The sequence below is a fragment of the Alligator mississippiensis genome, chromosome 7 (genome assembly GCF_030867095.1).
Source record: "Alligator mississippiensis isolate rAllMis1 chromosome 7, rAllMis1, whole genome shotgun sequence".
In the NCBI taxonomy this organism is placed as follows: Eukaryota; Metazoa; Chordata; order Crocodylia; family Alligatoridae; genus Alligator; species Alligator mississippiensis.
In genome coordinates, this window is record NC_081830.1 from 41,336,571 (window position 1) to 41,354,053 (window position 17,483).

The following is a 17,483-nucleotide window of genomic DNA, read 5'->3' on the forward strand; positions in this document are numbered from 1 at the left end:
CATCAGAGCTTACACATATAAGAATAGTGACTCCACAGTGCAGCTGTTTGGGAATACCCTTAATTCAGAGAAAATAGTGCAGAGTATCCTGTTACTTGTGTCTCTCTGAGCTACCTTGGCTGTGATGACCTACCTGTGCTGGGCGTTGGTGTATTTGAGCAGTTCGGCCAGCTGCAGTGGGTACTTGCAGATTTTCTGCACTGGTGTAAGAAGAAACCCATCCAGAGAGATGTCAATCATCTTCTGAAGAAGGCGGCAGGCCTCAAAGAAATAGACGTATTTGTTCACTTTAGCGAGGCGGGACAGCTCCAGGCAGGCATTGGGATGATTGTTGCAGTACTCAGAGTATATCTGAAACTCTGTTTGCTAAGACAGAAAGGAAACAGCAGCCCTTAGTGTTAATGCTGCTCATGTGGAGCCTATGGCTGAAAATGCTGCATATGGAAAAATCCTACAAAGTGCAGATTTCAGTCATCTTTTACCTCAGTGCAGGCCTCTTCTGCAGATCACTTTCTGCAGTAGCCATGCTGCTCCTAAAGAGGCTTGCCCAAACAGTCCTGAGAGGCAACCCCCCCCCGGCCGATACTCTGCTCCTCAACAGAGGTGCGATGTGGTAGCCAGTACTTCCAGATGTGCAGACATGCATTTTCCCTTAATGGCTCCATGGTTTCAACAATGAGCTGTGCCCTCACCTGCCATTCTGCTTCCTCTTCCCCATGGAGGGAGAGGAGACCTATGTTTGCCTGCCTGGTTGGGGTCCATTAAAAACTGTACATGCTGCTTTTCAGAGGGTGACAAAGATGCTTTCATGTTCTGTGGGTCACTCTATCCCCTACCCAGACACCTGACGAAGTGATCAAAGAACCAGTTAAAATCTGTTAAATCCATATGTCTGCTCCTTACTGAGGTGCACAGGGAAACTTATTTGCAATCACAAGGCTGGATATTTAATTAAAAAACAAACAAATGAACCCAAAGCTTCAATTCCATTAGTGAAATACAATCATTCTCCCCCTCCTGGCCAGTCTGTCCCCAGTACCTACACTGATTGCTTTCCTCTTAGATACTTCAACTTACATGTTCCAGGAAGCAGGAGCCAAGCTCGCTCAAGTGTGGGTACTCTTTGTTGAATTTCTTCTCCAGGGCTTTTACAAACTTTTTCTGACATCTGTAAATGTCCTCGATGTTACCAAAGATTGTCTTCAGTTGTTCCTCTGTAAACATGTCAGCTCTTTTGCGGCACTGCTTAATGTACCCCTGAAAGGAGGTCAAATTAGAAAAGCATGTGGGGTGCTTGCTCTAGGGCTCATTGACGTCAATGGAAATGCCAGTATGAATGCTACTGTCCTTTATTATTAGTTCCTGAAGTGTCACCCCCCGTAAGAATGGAAAGCACACCACAGTCAGAGCTTGTCTTGGATGTCTACCCCTAAGCCACACTAGAGGGTTCAACTGGCCCATTAGACTCTTCTACTATAAACATCTAGCTTTCCGTAGAATACCAGGTGTTCAATTTAAACACAGAGAGCCAGGTCTCACCTGGGCTAATTTTGCACAGCTCCCGTGATGAAGCAATGACAGTTTGCACTCACTGAGTATCCAATCCTGAATATTGTATCTGGAGTCACTTGAGTAAGGGGTGCCACCGACAGTACTGAGGACATTGGGGCACTCTAGAGTGAGAGGAGGGATTTTGATCCGTTGTCTCTGTATAATACCATCCTCTCTTCCCCCTTGTTAGACCCACTGGGCTTCCTCTCTCAATCCAGCAGAAGGCTGCACTTCATTGGTATTTTATGTAGTTTGTGAAGTGTTTGAGGATGAAACTGCTATGCCCATGCAAAGGCCTTCTAGCTAGACGGCATGTCTTTTCTGAAAGGTGATAATAGACTTCAGCATGTTCAGAAATAAAAGCTCTAATTGGCAAGACATGCCTCTGAGTTTAGTTCTAGGGGTGTTTGGTTTGTCCAAAGGCTGCTGTTTTCAACCGCATCATCTCAGATAATTTATTAATAAAGAATACCCTAGTCCTCAAATTTTGGTCTCTTTCACAGTTAATTACATTTAATTAGAACTCACCTATTTATTCAAATAAAAGTGCCTTGATATTTCCTGTAATAAAAAATTCTCCATTTCCTGAGCATGCACAATGATTAAAGACAGGTAGGCAAAAAATGATACCAGACAGGCATATGAAAGAAACACCATTCTATTAACCAAAGGACTTTATCTTCTAGAGAGGAAGCGTAATATTTAGAATAGCTTACAAAACTATTCTAAATCCTTAGCTCCCTTCATGAGTTTGGATTGGACCCAACTTATCTGCCCTTTGTTCTCTCCTTTCTCAGCCTAGTTACCTCACAGATGTCCTTCAGGTGTTTGATGTAGTCTTTCTCTGTGCTTATGATCTCATTAATCACATTGGTCCTCATCTGATCCTTGCTTGTCTGCCCAACACCATAGCGGCGGGCAGTGCTGCTGACGTCTTCCTCTTTGCCGTCCTCTACTTTTAGAGGATAGTCTTCCATGGGTTCATCTTGGTTTACTCGGAGCTGTGTCAAACACAAGGGTTCACACTGGATAACAGTCCCTCATATACCAGACTTCGTTGTATCATCTTGTCTGGATCCCTTTTTAAGGTGCTTCTACCATCAAGAAGGACATGATGGGAGATAGCAGAGGCTACTCTCCTGGTGCCTGAGCAAGGCTCACGCACTGGTCAACCAGTGCCCTTCAGAATTAATTCTGTGATGTCTCTGGCACCTTGGGCCCTAGTGGACCAGCCCTGAACTGCCCCCAACTGCTGCAGTTTAGAGCAGAGACTGGCAAAGACTGGCTTGGGTAGGAAAGGGAACCTAAATACAGGCACGCACACATGCACAAATGCATGCATGTGCATACATATTATATAAACAGAGGGGGAAGGGAAGAAGAGTTATGAGAAATCTAGAGTTACCTAACATTTCTAGTAATTTCCTTCATAATCATTGGAAGAGTTGTCAACACTGAAGGACATAAGGGCGATCCCTTCATGTCACCCAGAAAACTGCTCCTGTAGCTGAGATGTTACATGGATGGGCTTAGGTAGGACACCCCCTTGGACAGAAGGATCATATGTCCAAAGCAGAGACCTTTCAGAAGAAATATGTGTAACACAAGGTAAAGCACCTCAGTAAATGATTTACCAGCTGAGTTTGGTTTGGAGATGTATATCAAGAGAGAATTTATTCATTGATAAACTTGGTTTAGCAGTTAGTTATAGGATACCTGCTATTTATAATGTAACTATTGGTAATGTAACAATGTAAACTGAATGCACTGCAAACTGAGTATAGATGCTAGTGGGCAAGAAATACAGTATGAAGAGAAAGCTCATAGTAATCACATTCACAAGATATTCAATTTGTGGCAGTGCCTTTCTCAGAATGACCATTAGGTGGCAGCACAGCATAAATTAATACTCTCCAAAATTTCAGCCATTTGCCTGGGCCACATTCTATAGAAGAGTGTCATCAATTGTACTAAAACTAGATTCAAGCAATTCACTTGCAAACTTTATTTTATACAGTGCTACTGTAGCAGTGCTAGGACTACCCTAGGCTGATGTCCCCGTAGAAAATTAGAGATGTAGCAACAAACAGAAAGTTCAGGAGAGAAAAAAGAAAATACAAGAAACAAGCTGCAACATTGCATTGATCCCAGCAATTTGTTTAGCATTTTATGTGGTAAACATGCTTCCAGGTAGGATTATTTACACATATGTTACACACCTACCACATATCCACATGCATGTTTGATCTACATTTACTTGGTTATAACTAAGTTTGCTTACTCTAGTCAACAGTAGGGCAAACAGATCAGATATGAAATCCAGATTTTCTTTCACTGCTAACAGAAGACCAAAATCTCCAGGTGAAACCCAATTCTAAAACTGGACTGAGCAGAACCAAGGAAATAGAGGACTCGGGAGTTGCTGGAGTTATTTGATACCTCCAACCCCTTTTGCTCTTCTCAAAAACAGACTTGAGGTCAGGTTGTAATTATCAAACTGCTAAAATATGGTTGCCTAAGCAAGGACAGAAGAGATACTCCAGTAGGAGAACCTGGCACATCACCTCCTGAAGCCTAGCACTGACAATTCCCTTCAGTACCCATGAGGTTTTACCAGCCAAGAGGCACATGGGTCCAGCTTACAGACAACAACCTGAAGCTCCTTGGTTTGGATATGGCCACAATGTAAACAACAAAAATCCCTATGCTCTGGCCCTTCAGAAACCATTCTACCCCACTGAACCTCCAATCCTGGCCTGGATCCAGATGATCTAACTTACAAAAGTCAGTGTTCACCATTTGGAACAGGTGTCTTGCCAGGGACCTTAAGAATGCTGAGGGGGGACAAAGGATCTCTTCCCAGAGCAAAAGTTTCTAGGACTCTTATACTGCAACCCATCAGACTTCTACTGGGACTATTGTCCCAGGAATGGTCTCCTCCATGTTTCACCTGTCTTTGGTCATTTGTGACCTAAAGTGACCTTTAGGATAAAAGGGCTGAGAATCTGGGAGCTCTGAGAATCAACTTGCAGGTGATTCATGATGAAGAGAACATGCAGGAGCAGCAGTTAATGTAAGTCAGGAATCCACACTGGGACTTATGGCCCACACAATGAAACAAAAGTTCTCTCTTGCTTGAAAAGACACAGAAAATGCATTCCTTGGAGACTGAACCTGCCTGGGCTCTCCCTATTATGGGCAGCTCTTATGTTCTTGAAAACCACCAATAAGGGACATATAGAACTCTTGCATTATTCACATTGTAGTCTCTGCTTCTGGACATCACAGTTTGTCCAGTTGCATTTAACAAATGAGACCTGTAGAGAGAGATCCTCAGCTGGTGCAGCTGTGCTATGCTGATTTACACCAGCTAAGAATCTGGCCCACTGCAATTTTTGTACCAGACTATGTGAGCTGGAGATGGTCATTGGAGGCTTCAATTCAACGTGGTGCTGCTGGAGAAAAAGCAACACTATGCATGGTACTGCTAACCTGCACCTGTTGAGCCAAATCACCCTCAGTATAGAGACACGCAGCTTATCAGGAAGCCTGGAAACAGAAGTTATTAATGGACTGGGGTTAACTAACAATGGTCAGGGCCTTACCCGTACAAAGCTGGCTGGAAACCAGCCTTCGCTGTCAAGGATCCTTCCCCACCACCACTCTTTGTTTGTAGCATCCATTACTTCAATGACATCGCCAGCCTTGAATCCCAGCTCTTGGTCATCCATTGTGACATGATCCCAAAGGGCTTCTGCATACACCACACTGCCATCGCTGATGAGCTGGGAATAGAACAAGTCAGTCACTGTCAACCAATTACCTCTAACAAAAGCATTGCAATCAGCTAGTGTGTGCACACACGAATGTTCAGACCTTGCACATAACTGTTCAGGAGCACATTGTGCTTGGCTCTGTAGGTGTTCAAGGGAAGGAGATGAGGGGGATGAAGAGGGCAGGGAGCAGTCAGCATCACAGCCTTTTCATTCTCTTAGCATTCTCCCCAGATTAGTGCCGCGTGACACTCGGCAGTCCAAAGTGAGCAGAATAAAGACAGGTCCATGCTGGTCAGCAGAGTGGAGCTAGTATGAAAACAACACATGCAGCAGGAAGATGGACTACTGAAAATGGCATCTCCTTTACTACTGAGAGCTCCTCTGGTCCCTCAGGATATTCAGAGTCTTCTGACCAGCACAAATAAGATTTTATTTTGCTTGTTAATCCTGATAGCCCCTCAGGAACAACGAAGTGAGGAGCCAGCTCTATTCTGGCTTGTGTTCCATCCATAAAATTGCTGAATGCCAACTGCACTGACATACTTTGCTCTCAGCTGCATCTGTTCCACCCCATATGGAGACAATGAATGGTGCTGATGTAATGGATACATCTACTGTCCCATAACATGTTTTTTAATAGTAATTATAGAGGAGACAGGGAAAATAGACCATGTGCTTTAGGTACCATACTGCCTTTGTGACATCAGAACATTCTTGCTCTATAAGCCCTTGAAGACCAACACAGACCCCCATGACACCTGTTCTACAGGGCAATCTTTCAGAGCAAAAAGGATGCCAAACTGGCCTATGTTTATAGGGTGCTTTAATGTTTTAAGGTGGTTTAACTTTGCATGTAAACTATTCAAAGTCAGTTCTGCAGAGAATATGAACACTTAAGCTTTTAACTAACTAGATATTAAAAACATATATCCAAAAAGTGGAAAAATGCACAAACCATCTCTATGCATGTAAGCTGTTGGACTTGGTAACTGATCCTATGACATGTTCAGTACACAGTTCTCAATTGCTCACAGTCTTCTTACTTCCCAATCTATTTTTTCAGTCATAATTACTCTTGCTGAGTATGTGAATTACCCACACCCTTGCTGAGTGTGGTTTACCTGGTTCAAGTGTCCAACTTTAACTACTTTTCCCATTAGCTGTGTGATAAAACACTGCAGCAGGCAAGCATCTTTAACCAAGGGAAGATGATGCCTTCCCAACATGTTCATGACTAAAAGACATCTACTGAAGTTTTCTTCAAACATTCACAGTAATATCTGTGCTCAGGAAAAGCCTGCTCCTGCAAAATTTCAACCATAAAAAATCATTTAAGAAAATGGAATAAAGGGACAACTGTATTTAGTGGAAGTCTTTGTAACTTGAACTTTGATAGTCACCAAGGGAATATATGGAGGAGTAAAAGACAGGGAATCTAGTGCATGCTAAAGGTCACAGAACAGGGAGAATTAATTAGCATTTGTTGAAAATTGTTTTGATGAAACTGCTTGCAGATGGACCATGCCTTCTCATCCAAACAAAAACATGGTATGAAAATGAATCTGTGGACAAAAAAAAATTTCCAGGAAATTATCACAGATCGAGGGTTGGTTGGGGTAGGAGGGGAAGGCAGGAGAAGAGACATGCTAGAGTACTCATTCATGCTATGGAAGACCAAGGTTCAAATCCCTGCTCCATCTGATTTGGAGCACAAACCTGAACTGTGGTCTCCTGCAGGCAAGCCATGTCCATTAACCCCACCAGGCTACTGGCTGCTCTGAGGAAGGTTTATAGATGGTCTGTCACTCCATCTTCAAAAATTTTTGAAAGATCTTTTTTTGTTCCTTCCTCCAATATTTATTGAAGTAAAAAATATCTGGTCAGACTCAGAATAAATACATAGTTACAGTGATCAGATTTCTCCCATCATATCTAACCTCTTTTCAGCACTTCAGAAATATAGCATGATATTAATACATGACACTGATGAATTGATTTTCATTCTGAGGTGGTTCAGAAAGGTAGACAAGTGTCATTGTTCCCCTTTTCACAGATAGTCCCAAGAGAGACAGAAAACTTAAGGGGCATGCCTCTCATCCTACTGACAGATCAACAGCAGAGCAGGAAAACAGTTTAGGACTCTCCTAGACCAGTCCTATGTTATAACCTCTGGACTTCACTGTGTCCAGTGTTTACTCTAGTGAGGTTAAGTTTCCATCATATAGATGGTACCAGTATGGGGCTTTCATTCAGTCTAACAGAAATGGAGCAAACAGTGGCGGTCAATCTGAGTGAGTCAGACAACGAGCCATTAGTAGTGCAGTACTACAGATAATCATTCATCCTTTTAAATGCTTGGGTATATGCCCAGTTATGCTTTGTTGGGGAGGACTCTACAGGCTCAGTAAAAGGCTCTTAGTGCAGCGTACTACACTGCTTATGCATGGTTCACATCAGCGTAATAGAAGCCTAATGCTGAAAGTCTCTTCTCGCTTTATGCATGACTCATTTGCTCACTTTCAAGCAACTCTGGAGAAGACTAATTAAGAAATTCTTGGGAAGAACAGGATTCAAAAAACTTCTCAAAATACAAATCATGACAAACAGCAAACTCAGAATGCAGCTCTGCTGCAACAAAATAACTCAACTACATACTTTTATGCTCCATCATCCACAAACGTGGCCAGACACACCTAAATAATGCAACGCTTCTTTCAGAAGTGTTGTGGCTGCAAGATGCAGCAGAAGTGAATGGGTTAATACCACATGGCTCTAGGCAAAATAATATATCTTTTTGAGGAACACAGTAAGGCAAATCAGACCTACTGTTAATGATGGTCTACTGTTAAGATTTTAAGAGCTCTCAAAAGGACTTAGCAACACAACTGTCACTGAAATTAAAAGGGGTTGTATGTCTAAAAGCTCTAGCCCACTTGGGTACTGGCTGGTGTCAAAGATACCACAGTCCACCCCTAAAGTTTTCTGTATTTAAGACTATGGAGAGGCATTACATTTGTGTTAGGAAATATGTCCTTTCCCAGCTCAAAAAGTGTGTGCAGGCATCCAAGTAGTTTGTGTCAGAAGAAAACGGGGATTCTGTCACAGGCTATTAACTCCTTCTGAAAGCAACTTCACTAGAGTGGAGTTTTCTAGTGCCACGTGTAACACCTCTTCCTGGTTCACATAGCATAATGGGAGTCCTTAGGACACCCAATATCCCACAGTCCTCTACTCTCCCTCTACCCTCTCCAAGGGGGAGGCAGCTGGTTTCCTGATAGCTCACTCAGTGTTAAGTTCTCAGAAAGCACCCTGGAGACCCTACTGCCATGGCCATTTGAAGAGTCTCGGCTCTCTTCAGGACTGTTCAAACAACAGCATCAATTCCTGCTACCCCCTAAACAGTCCCTTAGAGTCCTGGGACTGTTCATGTGCCAGCAGTAATTTCCTCACCCAAACCTTAGCCCTCCTGTTCCTACCTGCCTACTCAATTGATTAAAGGAGTCAGTGGGCATAGGGTGGGGATGAGGATGAGGGAATTCCCGACCCCACAGCGAGAATCCTGGCAAAAGCTGGGGCTCTGCCAATGGCACTGCCAGAGGGGAAGCTGGGGAGCGGGGCTGTCCTTGGAAGCAATTGCTTTTCAACAGCAGCCAGCTTATCACTGACAGCCTGCCCCTTTCCCCAGCAGGAAAGAGGGCAGGCTGTCAAGTACAGGGGACCCAAGGTGCAGCCCCCTATCACGGTCTAGCTGGAGAGCACACCTCTGAGGCAACTTTACAGCTCTCCAGCCAAGGGCCCCATCTCACCGTGTCTGCAATTCCCAAGGTGAACAGGCATCTACACAGCTGTGTGTGCAGGCACAGAGCCACAGATGAACTACCAGGCAGCTCCTGCAAAATGCCCCTAAGCAGGCAGTTCAGCTAATGCCACAAGTGGTTAGCACTCACAAGAGTTTTTAGAAGTGATGAGGTGACAAGTTAAATTTTAGAAGCAATGACAAGTCAAATATGCGTTACCCAACAGTCACTGCTGTTTCTGTAAGACGGAACAATATGTGGACATTAAAGCAGAAGAGCAGAGAAAGGTGTTTTAGACCCTCTCACGCAATTTAGTCCCAGAATATCTGACAAGTCACCCTGAGTGAAGGGCACATTCTCAGTTCTAGCTGTAATTCTTCACAGCTTTAATTTAGTCACATATTTGGCCTTTGGGAAATGACAGGTACCACAACACTCAATATGCCTTTGATTACTTCCAGCATAACACATACTGCCTTTGTTTCTACTAGACCATCAGTCTTTGTCTTGCAGTTTTCAATTATTTAGTGTAGGTATTGATCTTGCATAGAAAGATTAAATAAATCTTTGTTCTAATATACCCTCTTCTGAGGTAGGCAGTTAAGGGTATCTTAGCCACTAGTAAATATGGGGGGCCTGGAGGAGGTGAGTAGGCCAGAGGCAGTGTGGCTTGGTTAAGGTGATATTGTTTCCACATGCACTGTGATACACAGACCTACTTATGTTACTGTGCATAGGGTGCATCTACACATGAGCTCCACTGACAAGTTGACTAATTAGCTCTGCAGTAAAGCATTACAGTTCACACATGCGCCGGTATTAGGGTGCAGTAACTTAATTAATTTTATTACTGTAGGATAGTACTGCCATAGGACAGTACTGTTAGAGACAGTAGTATCCCATGGCAGAGTAATTTACTTCACTGAAATGCAGGTGTAGACAGTGACAGGGCCTGGCTGAGGCACAAGGGTGCTAAAATGAGGGGTCTGCCTGCTGGCTAGGCCAGCACTGTAGCACTGACCATGTAGCTACCTGGGCTGACCATGCCCCACCCCCACATCCAGGCCCCTGCCAGCCCAGGGCTGCTTTGCCTACCAGGTACATGTGCAGATGCTGAGACCGGGAGCAGCTGACTCCGGCACAAACTGCACCAGAGTTTATTGCTCCACGTTAATAGCATGTGCAGATGCACCCATGGTTTCTCAGAAACAGCAAATGCAGCACTAAAGAGATGGCACTGAATGCACACATCTCAAGTCTCACTGGAAAGTGTTCTGTTGGAGACATGTTGTGCTTGGGAAAGAAAGGCTAGGTTTGGGCTCTCCTTCTTCCTCCAATTAAGGGAAGGCACAATAGGAAGAAAAATGTTAATGTTCAAATCCTATTTCACCTTTACTCACCTAAGTTGAATGACTGTAGCTGCACAAGTGCAATCTTCGGCACGTATATGGCTTTTAGATTCTACTTCTACTTGTGGCAGTTGGATAGCCTGGGTATATGCAGAACTGCCTGAAAGAAGATGGTGGGAGGAGGGAAGCCTATCACTTTTTAGCTTAGTGGTTTGGAGGCTCACCCAGGGAGCAGGAAACCTGGGATCTAGGCCCCCTCACCAAAAGCGGCAGGAGAAAATATTATTTGTGGGGGCTGAGTTGCGGGGCTGGCATATGCCAGTGCTGTACATGGCAGCAGAGGAGTGTGTGGAAGGGGTGCTGAGCACAGCGCTGTGGCAGCAGGGTATGGCAGTGGTGCTGTGGAGCAGTGGAGCTGCACGGTGCCAGATGCTGCTGCTGTTGCCAGTCACTGCAAAATTAGTTCGGGGGTGAGGCTAAGCCCCGTTAGCCCTGGCCTTCTGCTGCCTGTGCCCCTCACCCAGAGATTTTTTGAACCTCTACCTCCTACTTCCTAGAGAAGTGCTCTAAGCATCTGGCTGGCATCTGAGGTCAAAAAGAGAAAATAATTAAGTCAAAGGGAGTGTGGTTCAGTGAGATGGACTCTGCTGTAATGGACTCCCACTTCCAATTGTCCATTTTATCCAATGAACATTAAATGCAAGGGGCAGAAAAAATATTGGGTAGGAACTGTCCACCCTAACCCACTGTTTAGGGTGTCCACTTTACTGAGTCACGCTACCTCTGGCTTGCTCACCTCCTTCAGACCCCACATATTTTTCCCTCTTGGCTGCCAGGGACCAGCTTCAAGAGGAAGGCTGGGGAGCAATCTGGGCAATGCCTAGGCTGTGGCCAGGTGGCTGGAGCACTTGGTTGGGAATCAGGAGATACAAATTTGAAACTCCCTTTAGTTTGAGGAGGAGGGAAACAAAACCTGAATCTGCCACCCCCTGGGCAAGTACCCTAACTACTAACTACTGGGTTAAAATGTGGGCGAGCCCTCCATTTCCATCGGATGTTCTCTAGTCATGGATCTTCTCCAGCTAATGTTTTGAGGAGTTGCACATGCTGTCAGATCAGGGTTGGGCAATTATTTCGGGTGGAGGGCTGCTTACCCAGTTTTGGCAAGCTGTCGAGGGCTGCATGGGTAGCCCCGCCCCTTGACAGGTGCCCCGCCCCCTGGTCACCATCTTGGTACCAATGTCCCTATGTCTTGGGACCAGTGTCTCAGGGCCAGCACCGGTGGGGCCCAGAGCGGTGCGCAGGCTGGCAGGGATCTGTGGAGCCGGGCTGGGCTGCACCAGCAGGGAGAGGTGGGAGCTGGCCCAGTTCCATAGAGCCCCTGCCGGCCGGGACCCTGTACACCTGCCGCCCTGCTCTGGGCCCCACCGGCGCTGGCCCCGGGACACCGGTGTGGGCCCCGTGCTCCCACTCGTTCCAAGTCCCCCCCAGCTCCGCAGTACAGGTGGGGGGCAGCATGCAGCCCTGACCCCTTGCTCTCCAGCAGGGGACAATCTGGTGCTGAGTGCAGGGAAAGGTGACCCCTCCCCCACCCCGTGGCCTGTGCTCCCTGCTGCAGCTGCTCGCAGCCCACGTGGGGATACCCTGAGCAGGCACAGGCAGCCCCACATGGGCTGTGAATGGCTGCAGCACGGGGCACTGGCTATGGGGCGGGTGAGGGGCCACTTTTCCCATGCTCAGCACCAGCTTGTAACCCGCCCCCGCTGACAGCCTGGGGCCTGCACCAGCTCCAGGTTTGTCCATCAGGGCTGCACACAGCAGTAGCAGCTGCGGCCCCCACACTTGCCGCGCCAGGCAGTGTTTGCCACCGCTGCCTCTGTGCTGCCCAGTGCACAAGCTTCGGGTGGGCAGCAGCAGCAAACACTACCCTGCTGTTGCAGGAACCCACCGGGCTTCCCCTGGGTCCTACTGCCCCTGGTTTCTGTCATTTTTTACTGGAACCAAGAACAGATCAATATTAATTTTCTAAAATTTTTAGGGGCCCTGGGGGCCAGATAGAATGGCCTTGATGGCCGTATTTTGCCCACCCCTATCTCAGATGATTCTGTTCCTCCCTGGAGCCTACATGGCAATAACTGCATGCTCAGAAGAGCAGTGTGGGGCCAGTATAGCTGCACAAATGGAAAGAGAATCTAAAATGTACTTAAGTTCCAAAAATTGAACTTAGGCAGACAAGGTTCTTTGGGTAAATGTGATAACTTTTATAAGACCAACTGAATAGTTGGGAAATTTGTTCTTTGCAAGCTTTCAGGAACAAACACCTTTCTTCAAGCATAGGGAGAGTCTGCTGGTGTTATGTTTTCCATGGTTGAATAGAAGCCAATATGCAAAATGCAGGTCTGTGAAAATGTAAATGCATGGCAGTGAAGATCAGAGAGAATGGGAGGTAATAGGTATGAGACAGGTAGGTGCGGGAGGACAAGGTGGGAATGATGAACTGGTGATAGAATGTAGCTGGTAAAATGCAGACAGGTTCCCTGGGGTTATCAGATGGCAGGCAGGTTATAATGTACCATAAATCCAATGTTTATATTTAGTCTATGGTTTTTTTCTATCCAGTAGATTTATGAAATGAATTTTGTAGGCTCATCCACAAAAGGTGTTTTGTAAATTCTCTTTGAGGATTAGACCTGAGAGATTGGAGAAAGAGCAGTTGTCTTGTGAGAAGTGTGGCCCCACAGGTAATTGGATATTTTTGTCTTTGAACACACACCGAAAATCTATCAAAGACAAAAATATCCAAAAATATTTTATCACCAATTCAACATTCCCCCTTTGCAACTCCCATCTACCTGTCACACATACTGTCTCCCATTCCCTCTGATCCTCACTGCCAAACATTTGCTTTTTCACAGACCTGCAGTTTACATATTGGCTTCTATTCCACCACAGAGAACACATAACACCAGCAGAGTCTCCTTATACCTGAAGAAGGGTGTTTGTGCCTGAAAGCTTGCAAAGAATATTTTTCCAACTATTAGTTGGTCTAATAAAAGATATCACATTTACCCAAAGAACCTTGCCTGCCTATGTCCTTGGACTAAAACAGGTACAACCAACAACCCAAAAAATTGAGCTTCACATAGGCATGCAAGTGCTACTGAGGCATACAGAGGTAAAATAGCATCAGGCCTCAGTTCTGGAGGGCTCCTGGACAGCTTGCAGAAACCCTAGTATGTTACAGGGTTTCTGACCTTCCACAGAAGCATCGCATCAGGTGGGTATCTATCATTTCCAGGGCTGGCAGCTGGATCAAAGTGGTTCACCTCTCATACCATATGCCTTGCACTTGCTAATTACAATTAACTTTGAGAAAGAAAGGCTAGTTCCCGTACAAAACAATATTTAACATTTACATTCTATTTTTGAAAATCCTGCAGCTTTTCACTGTGACCTTGCTCCTTGCTTTTTTAAAGATCCACACCATGGCATGCATTTTCTTAAAGATCCACAGAGCTTTCCACTAAATTTATTCTCAAAAAATTGGAAATCAGAAAGCAAAACTAGTCCCCTCCAATTCTGCTGCCAATCATTGCTGTTTGCAACTCTGTCAATGAGAAGCGATGAGATACTCCTCTTTATTTATATCACAGTTCCCATTGCTGGCAGTACCAAAATGCCACATTATCAGTCGATGTCTGAAGATGAATGCTGACTGTACTGCAGGTGCTACAATATACATTAGCATTTTATGCATATGCAGCTGTTTCTTAACTGTCCACCCTGCTCCAATCTATTTTAATCTGTTTGCTGCTCATTTACAAATGTGGCAGGTGAGCAACTGAGGATTCACGACAGTTGTACTGTACACACTGTTTGATGTCATGAAAGTGCAAAATAAGGCACATCAGAAGCTGTTGCATTCATTTCTCCAGCACTGTCTGTACTATGGCAGAACAAATACTGCCAAAAGGAGAAAACAGCTGGGGTCCACTGCAAATCAACATAATTACCCTGAAATTAAGTCAATTATATGTATGCAAACAAATCAGAATTTCCAAGTACTGAATCTATATGCATGTTTGCATTACTACTGTTCAGTTCTTGTTTGTCTAAGGCTGTGCACCTTCACATAATTGTTTCATATGTTCCAGCCTTGTTCTAGCAGAAGCTCCAGGCAATATTAACAAAGATTGCAAAGGAACTGATCTTTTGATCAGTGCACTATGTGGAAACCTTGTTCCTTTGCAACTCATGGAACCAGGGATGAAGGCTGCTCTAGGAAATATTTATCTTCCAGCTGTTCATTTTAATACCCCTATGTTGCTGATGCTGAGCAAGTTTTACTGCTATGAGCTGAAAAATCATCCCTGCTTATATCAGGTACATCAGATGCCAGGCACAGGACAGCTCCACAGCCAGTCAAGAAGGGATAAGGCACAAGCCAAAGGGAATGACATTTTCTGTTCTGTTACCCTAAAATAGACACCTTTGAATCCAGAGTAGCTAGAGGATCAGGCACAGCTAAAATAGCTTTTGAGAAATATTGCCTTTGTTTGGACAAGCATTTCTTCATACCCCTCAAAACACAAATATTAGTAAATGAAAAAACAGAACTGGGTCATCACATCAAACATTTAAAACTGCAGTTCTGCCAGCCTGTGTGACCCTACAGGCAAAACTCACAGACTGCTCCAGTTCTTTCAGTCTGTCAAAATGCCAACATGGAGTTCTCACCTGTCTTCTCATAAAGACAGTGCACCAGGGAGAGGAATATTATTACTCATCATGCCCAGAGGCAGTGTTGCATTATTATTTTATATTCCTTACAGGTGGAATCTATCCAATCTCTGCCTGGGGCTTCAAAATTAGCTCCTGGATCAAGCCCCAGGCACTTCAGTTCCTTTATTCTCTCCCTTCTCCCCAACAAGAATATTCTGGGTGGGTTTCAGAGACAGGACAGAAACAAAACAGAAATGGGGCCCTAGCATTGCCCAGTCCAGACAATTAAACCCCATTTCTGAGGGGCCTTAAAAATTCATCTTCTCCATTTGCTACTAAGAAGGGAAGCATTTCTTGAAATAGTTCAAGTCTAACAAATTCATGTGTTGAGCACAACATCTTGTGTTTGATTAAAGCACAACTTGTGTTTGCTTAAGGAATATCTTTCTGAATGGCATCCAGTCTTCCTTTAATGACATCAACAGATGGAGAATCCACCAGTTCCCTTGGTAGTTTGGCTAATCTACCTTCCATGTGAAAATTTTGCACCAAATTTCAAATTTAAATATTTCTGATTTTGAATTCCAACTATTGGTTCTTATTATACCTTTTCAGCTAAAATAAAGAGGCCTTTAATGATCTTCATGTCTCTCATTGGAAGGCTTTCTCTTTAGCTGCTGATCTTTAATTAAAGAATCTTTAACATCTTTTAAAAATAAGCATCTGAACTGTATGTAATATTCCTCAATACCTCGTACTTCTCTGTTTCAGCTCATTACTTCTCTGTTTATACAGCCAAGGATAGCAGTGTCCCATTTTGTAACCCATAACATTACACACATACAGAGTTGCTCATTCAATAAGACCCCCTAAATCCTTTCTAGAGCCACTGGCTTGTGGAATACTGTCCCTCCATCTCTGTAAGCTGAGCCTGTGTTCCTTGTTCCTAGAGGGATGTATAATCTTGCATATTGAAATAAATTTCATTTCAGTGGTCTCAACCTAAAAACTGATGCAAATCACACAGTATGACTGCCATGCTCTCCTCTTCATCTACTACTTTGACACTCTTCATGCTAGCTGAAAAATGTACCTGTCATGAGTTTACCGTACTTACCAAATATTTACTGTATTTTACAGTATATAGCTTGACACATTATATAAGTTTACCCCCACATTTCTGTAAAAAAAAGTTAGGATTTTTGTACGTCCAATGTATGAGTTGAACCTGTTTCAGTGTGTTATGTGCTGGAAGCCCGGGTGGGCTCATGGGAGAGGCGGTGTATTGGTAGGCTTCGGGGAAGTTGGATCAGGCCCCAAGGTGCTTGGGCAGCACACGACCCACTGGCAGCCCGCCTGCCCCCCAGGGGCGCTGCCACCATGGAGGAAAGGAACAGGCCTCCCTGCAGTTCAGGGGCTGCCCAGGATGGTGGTAGCTCGGCCCCTGGCGAAGACTGGACCCCTCACTGCTTTTGCCTTTAGCAGGCACCTGCAGCCGGCAGCATGATTGCCACCACCCAAGAAGAGGCTGGCTTGCCCCAGGGGCAGCACAGGGTGTCAGGTGGGGTGGGGGGAGGCCAGCCCAACACCCAGCGCTGCCCCCAGGGCAAGCCAGCCCTTCCCGGATGACAGCAGGCATCCTGCTGGCTGCAGGTGCCTGCTGAAGACAGAAGGGGCAAGGGGCCTGATCCTGCTTTCAGCGGAGCCTCCCCACCTGCCCTGTGGCTGGAGGGTGAGCTGCCACTGGTGCAGACAGCCCCTGAGCTGCAGGGGGGCTCAGTCCTTCCCTCCATGGTAGTGGTGCCCCCAGGGCCGGCCAGGCGGGCTGCCAGCAGGCTGCGTGCTGCCAAAGCTCCCAGGAAGCTCCTAGGGGGGTCCAGGCAGCACTGCTCACAGGGGACAATGTATAAGTAGAGACTGAATTTTAAGAGTACACAATTTGTCTCCAAAACTTGACTTATACACTGTGAAATACAGTACTTCTGGTTTGTTGATGAAAATGGTAAATAGCACTGAGGCTAGCATGATTTTACAGTATGCCACTAGAAACATTCCCATTTGATGATTCCCTATGGATCTCCACATTCCTTTTTCTAATTTCCCCTCAGGGAATACAAAGAGAGGAGTGGTGAAACAAGAGAAGCCACAGAGAAGGGCAAGCTGTGGAGGAGCTCTGTCTACTCAAGCCATGCAGCAGAGGGGAAGCTATCCATGTTTTAACAGAGGAGGCAGAGTGCACTGTTATTTTGATCTCCCTGGCTACAATCAGACGAGTGCAGCCATGCAGT

The 17,483-nt window shown here is 45.2% G+C and overlaps 1 protein-coding gene across 1 annotated transcript in view; it reads right to left on the bottom strand.

Annotated features, from left to right (window-relative positions):
• Positions 1-17,483, bottom strand: part of ARHGEF4 (Rho guanine nucleotide exchange factor 4) — a 386,988-nt gene that overhangs the window by 15,540 nt on the left and 353,965 nt on the right. The window contains exons 8-11 of the mRNA XM_014599122.3: positions 5,157-5,336; positions 2,358-2,552; positions 1,078-1,257; positions 134-366 (exon numbers count right to left, since the gene is read on the bottom strand). Coding sequence (XP_014454608.3) covers positions 134-366; positions 1,078-1,257; positions 2,358-2,552; positions 5,157-5,336 — 788 coding nt within the window. The remainder of the gene's footprint in view (positions 1-133; positions 367-1,077; positions 1,258-2,357; positions 2,553-5,156; positions 5,337-17,483) is intronic.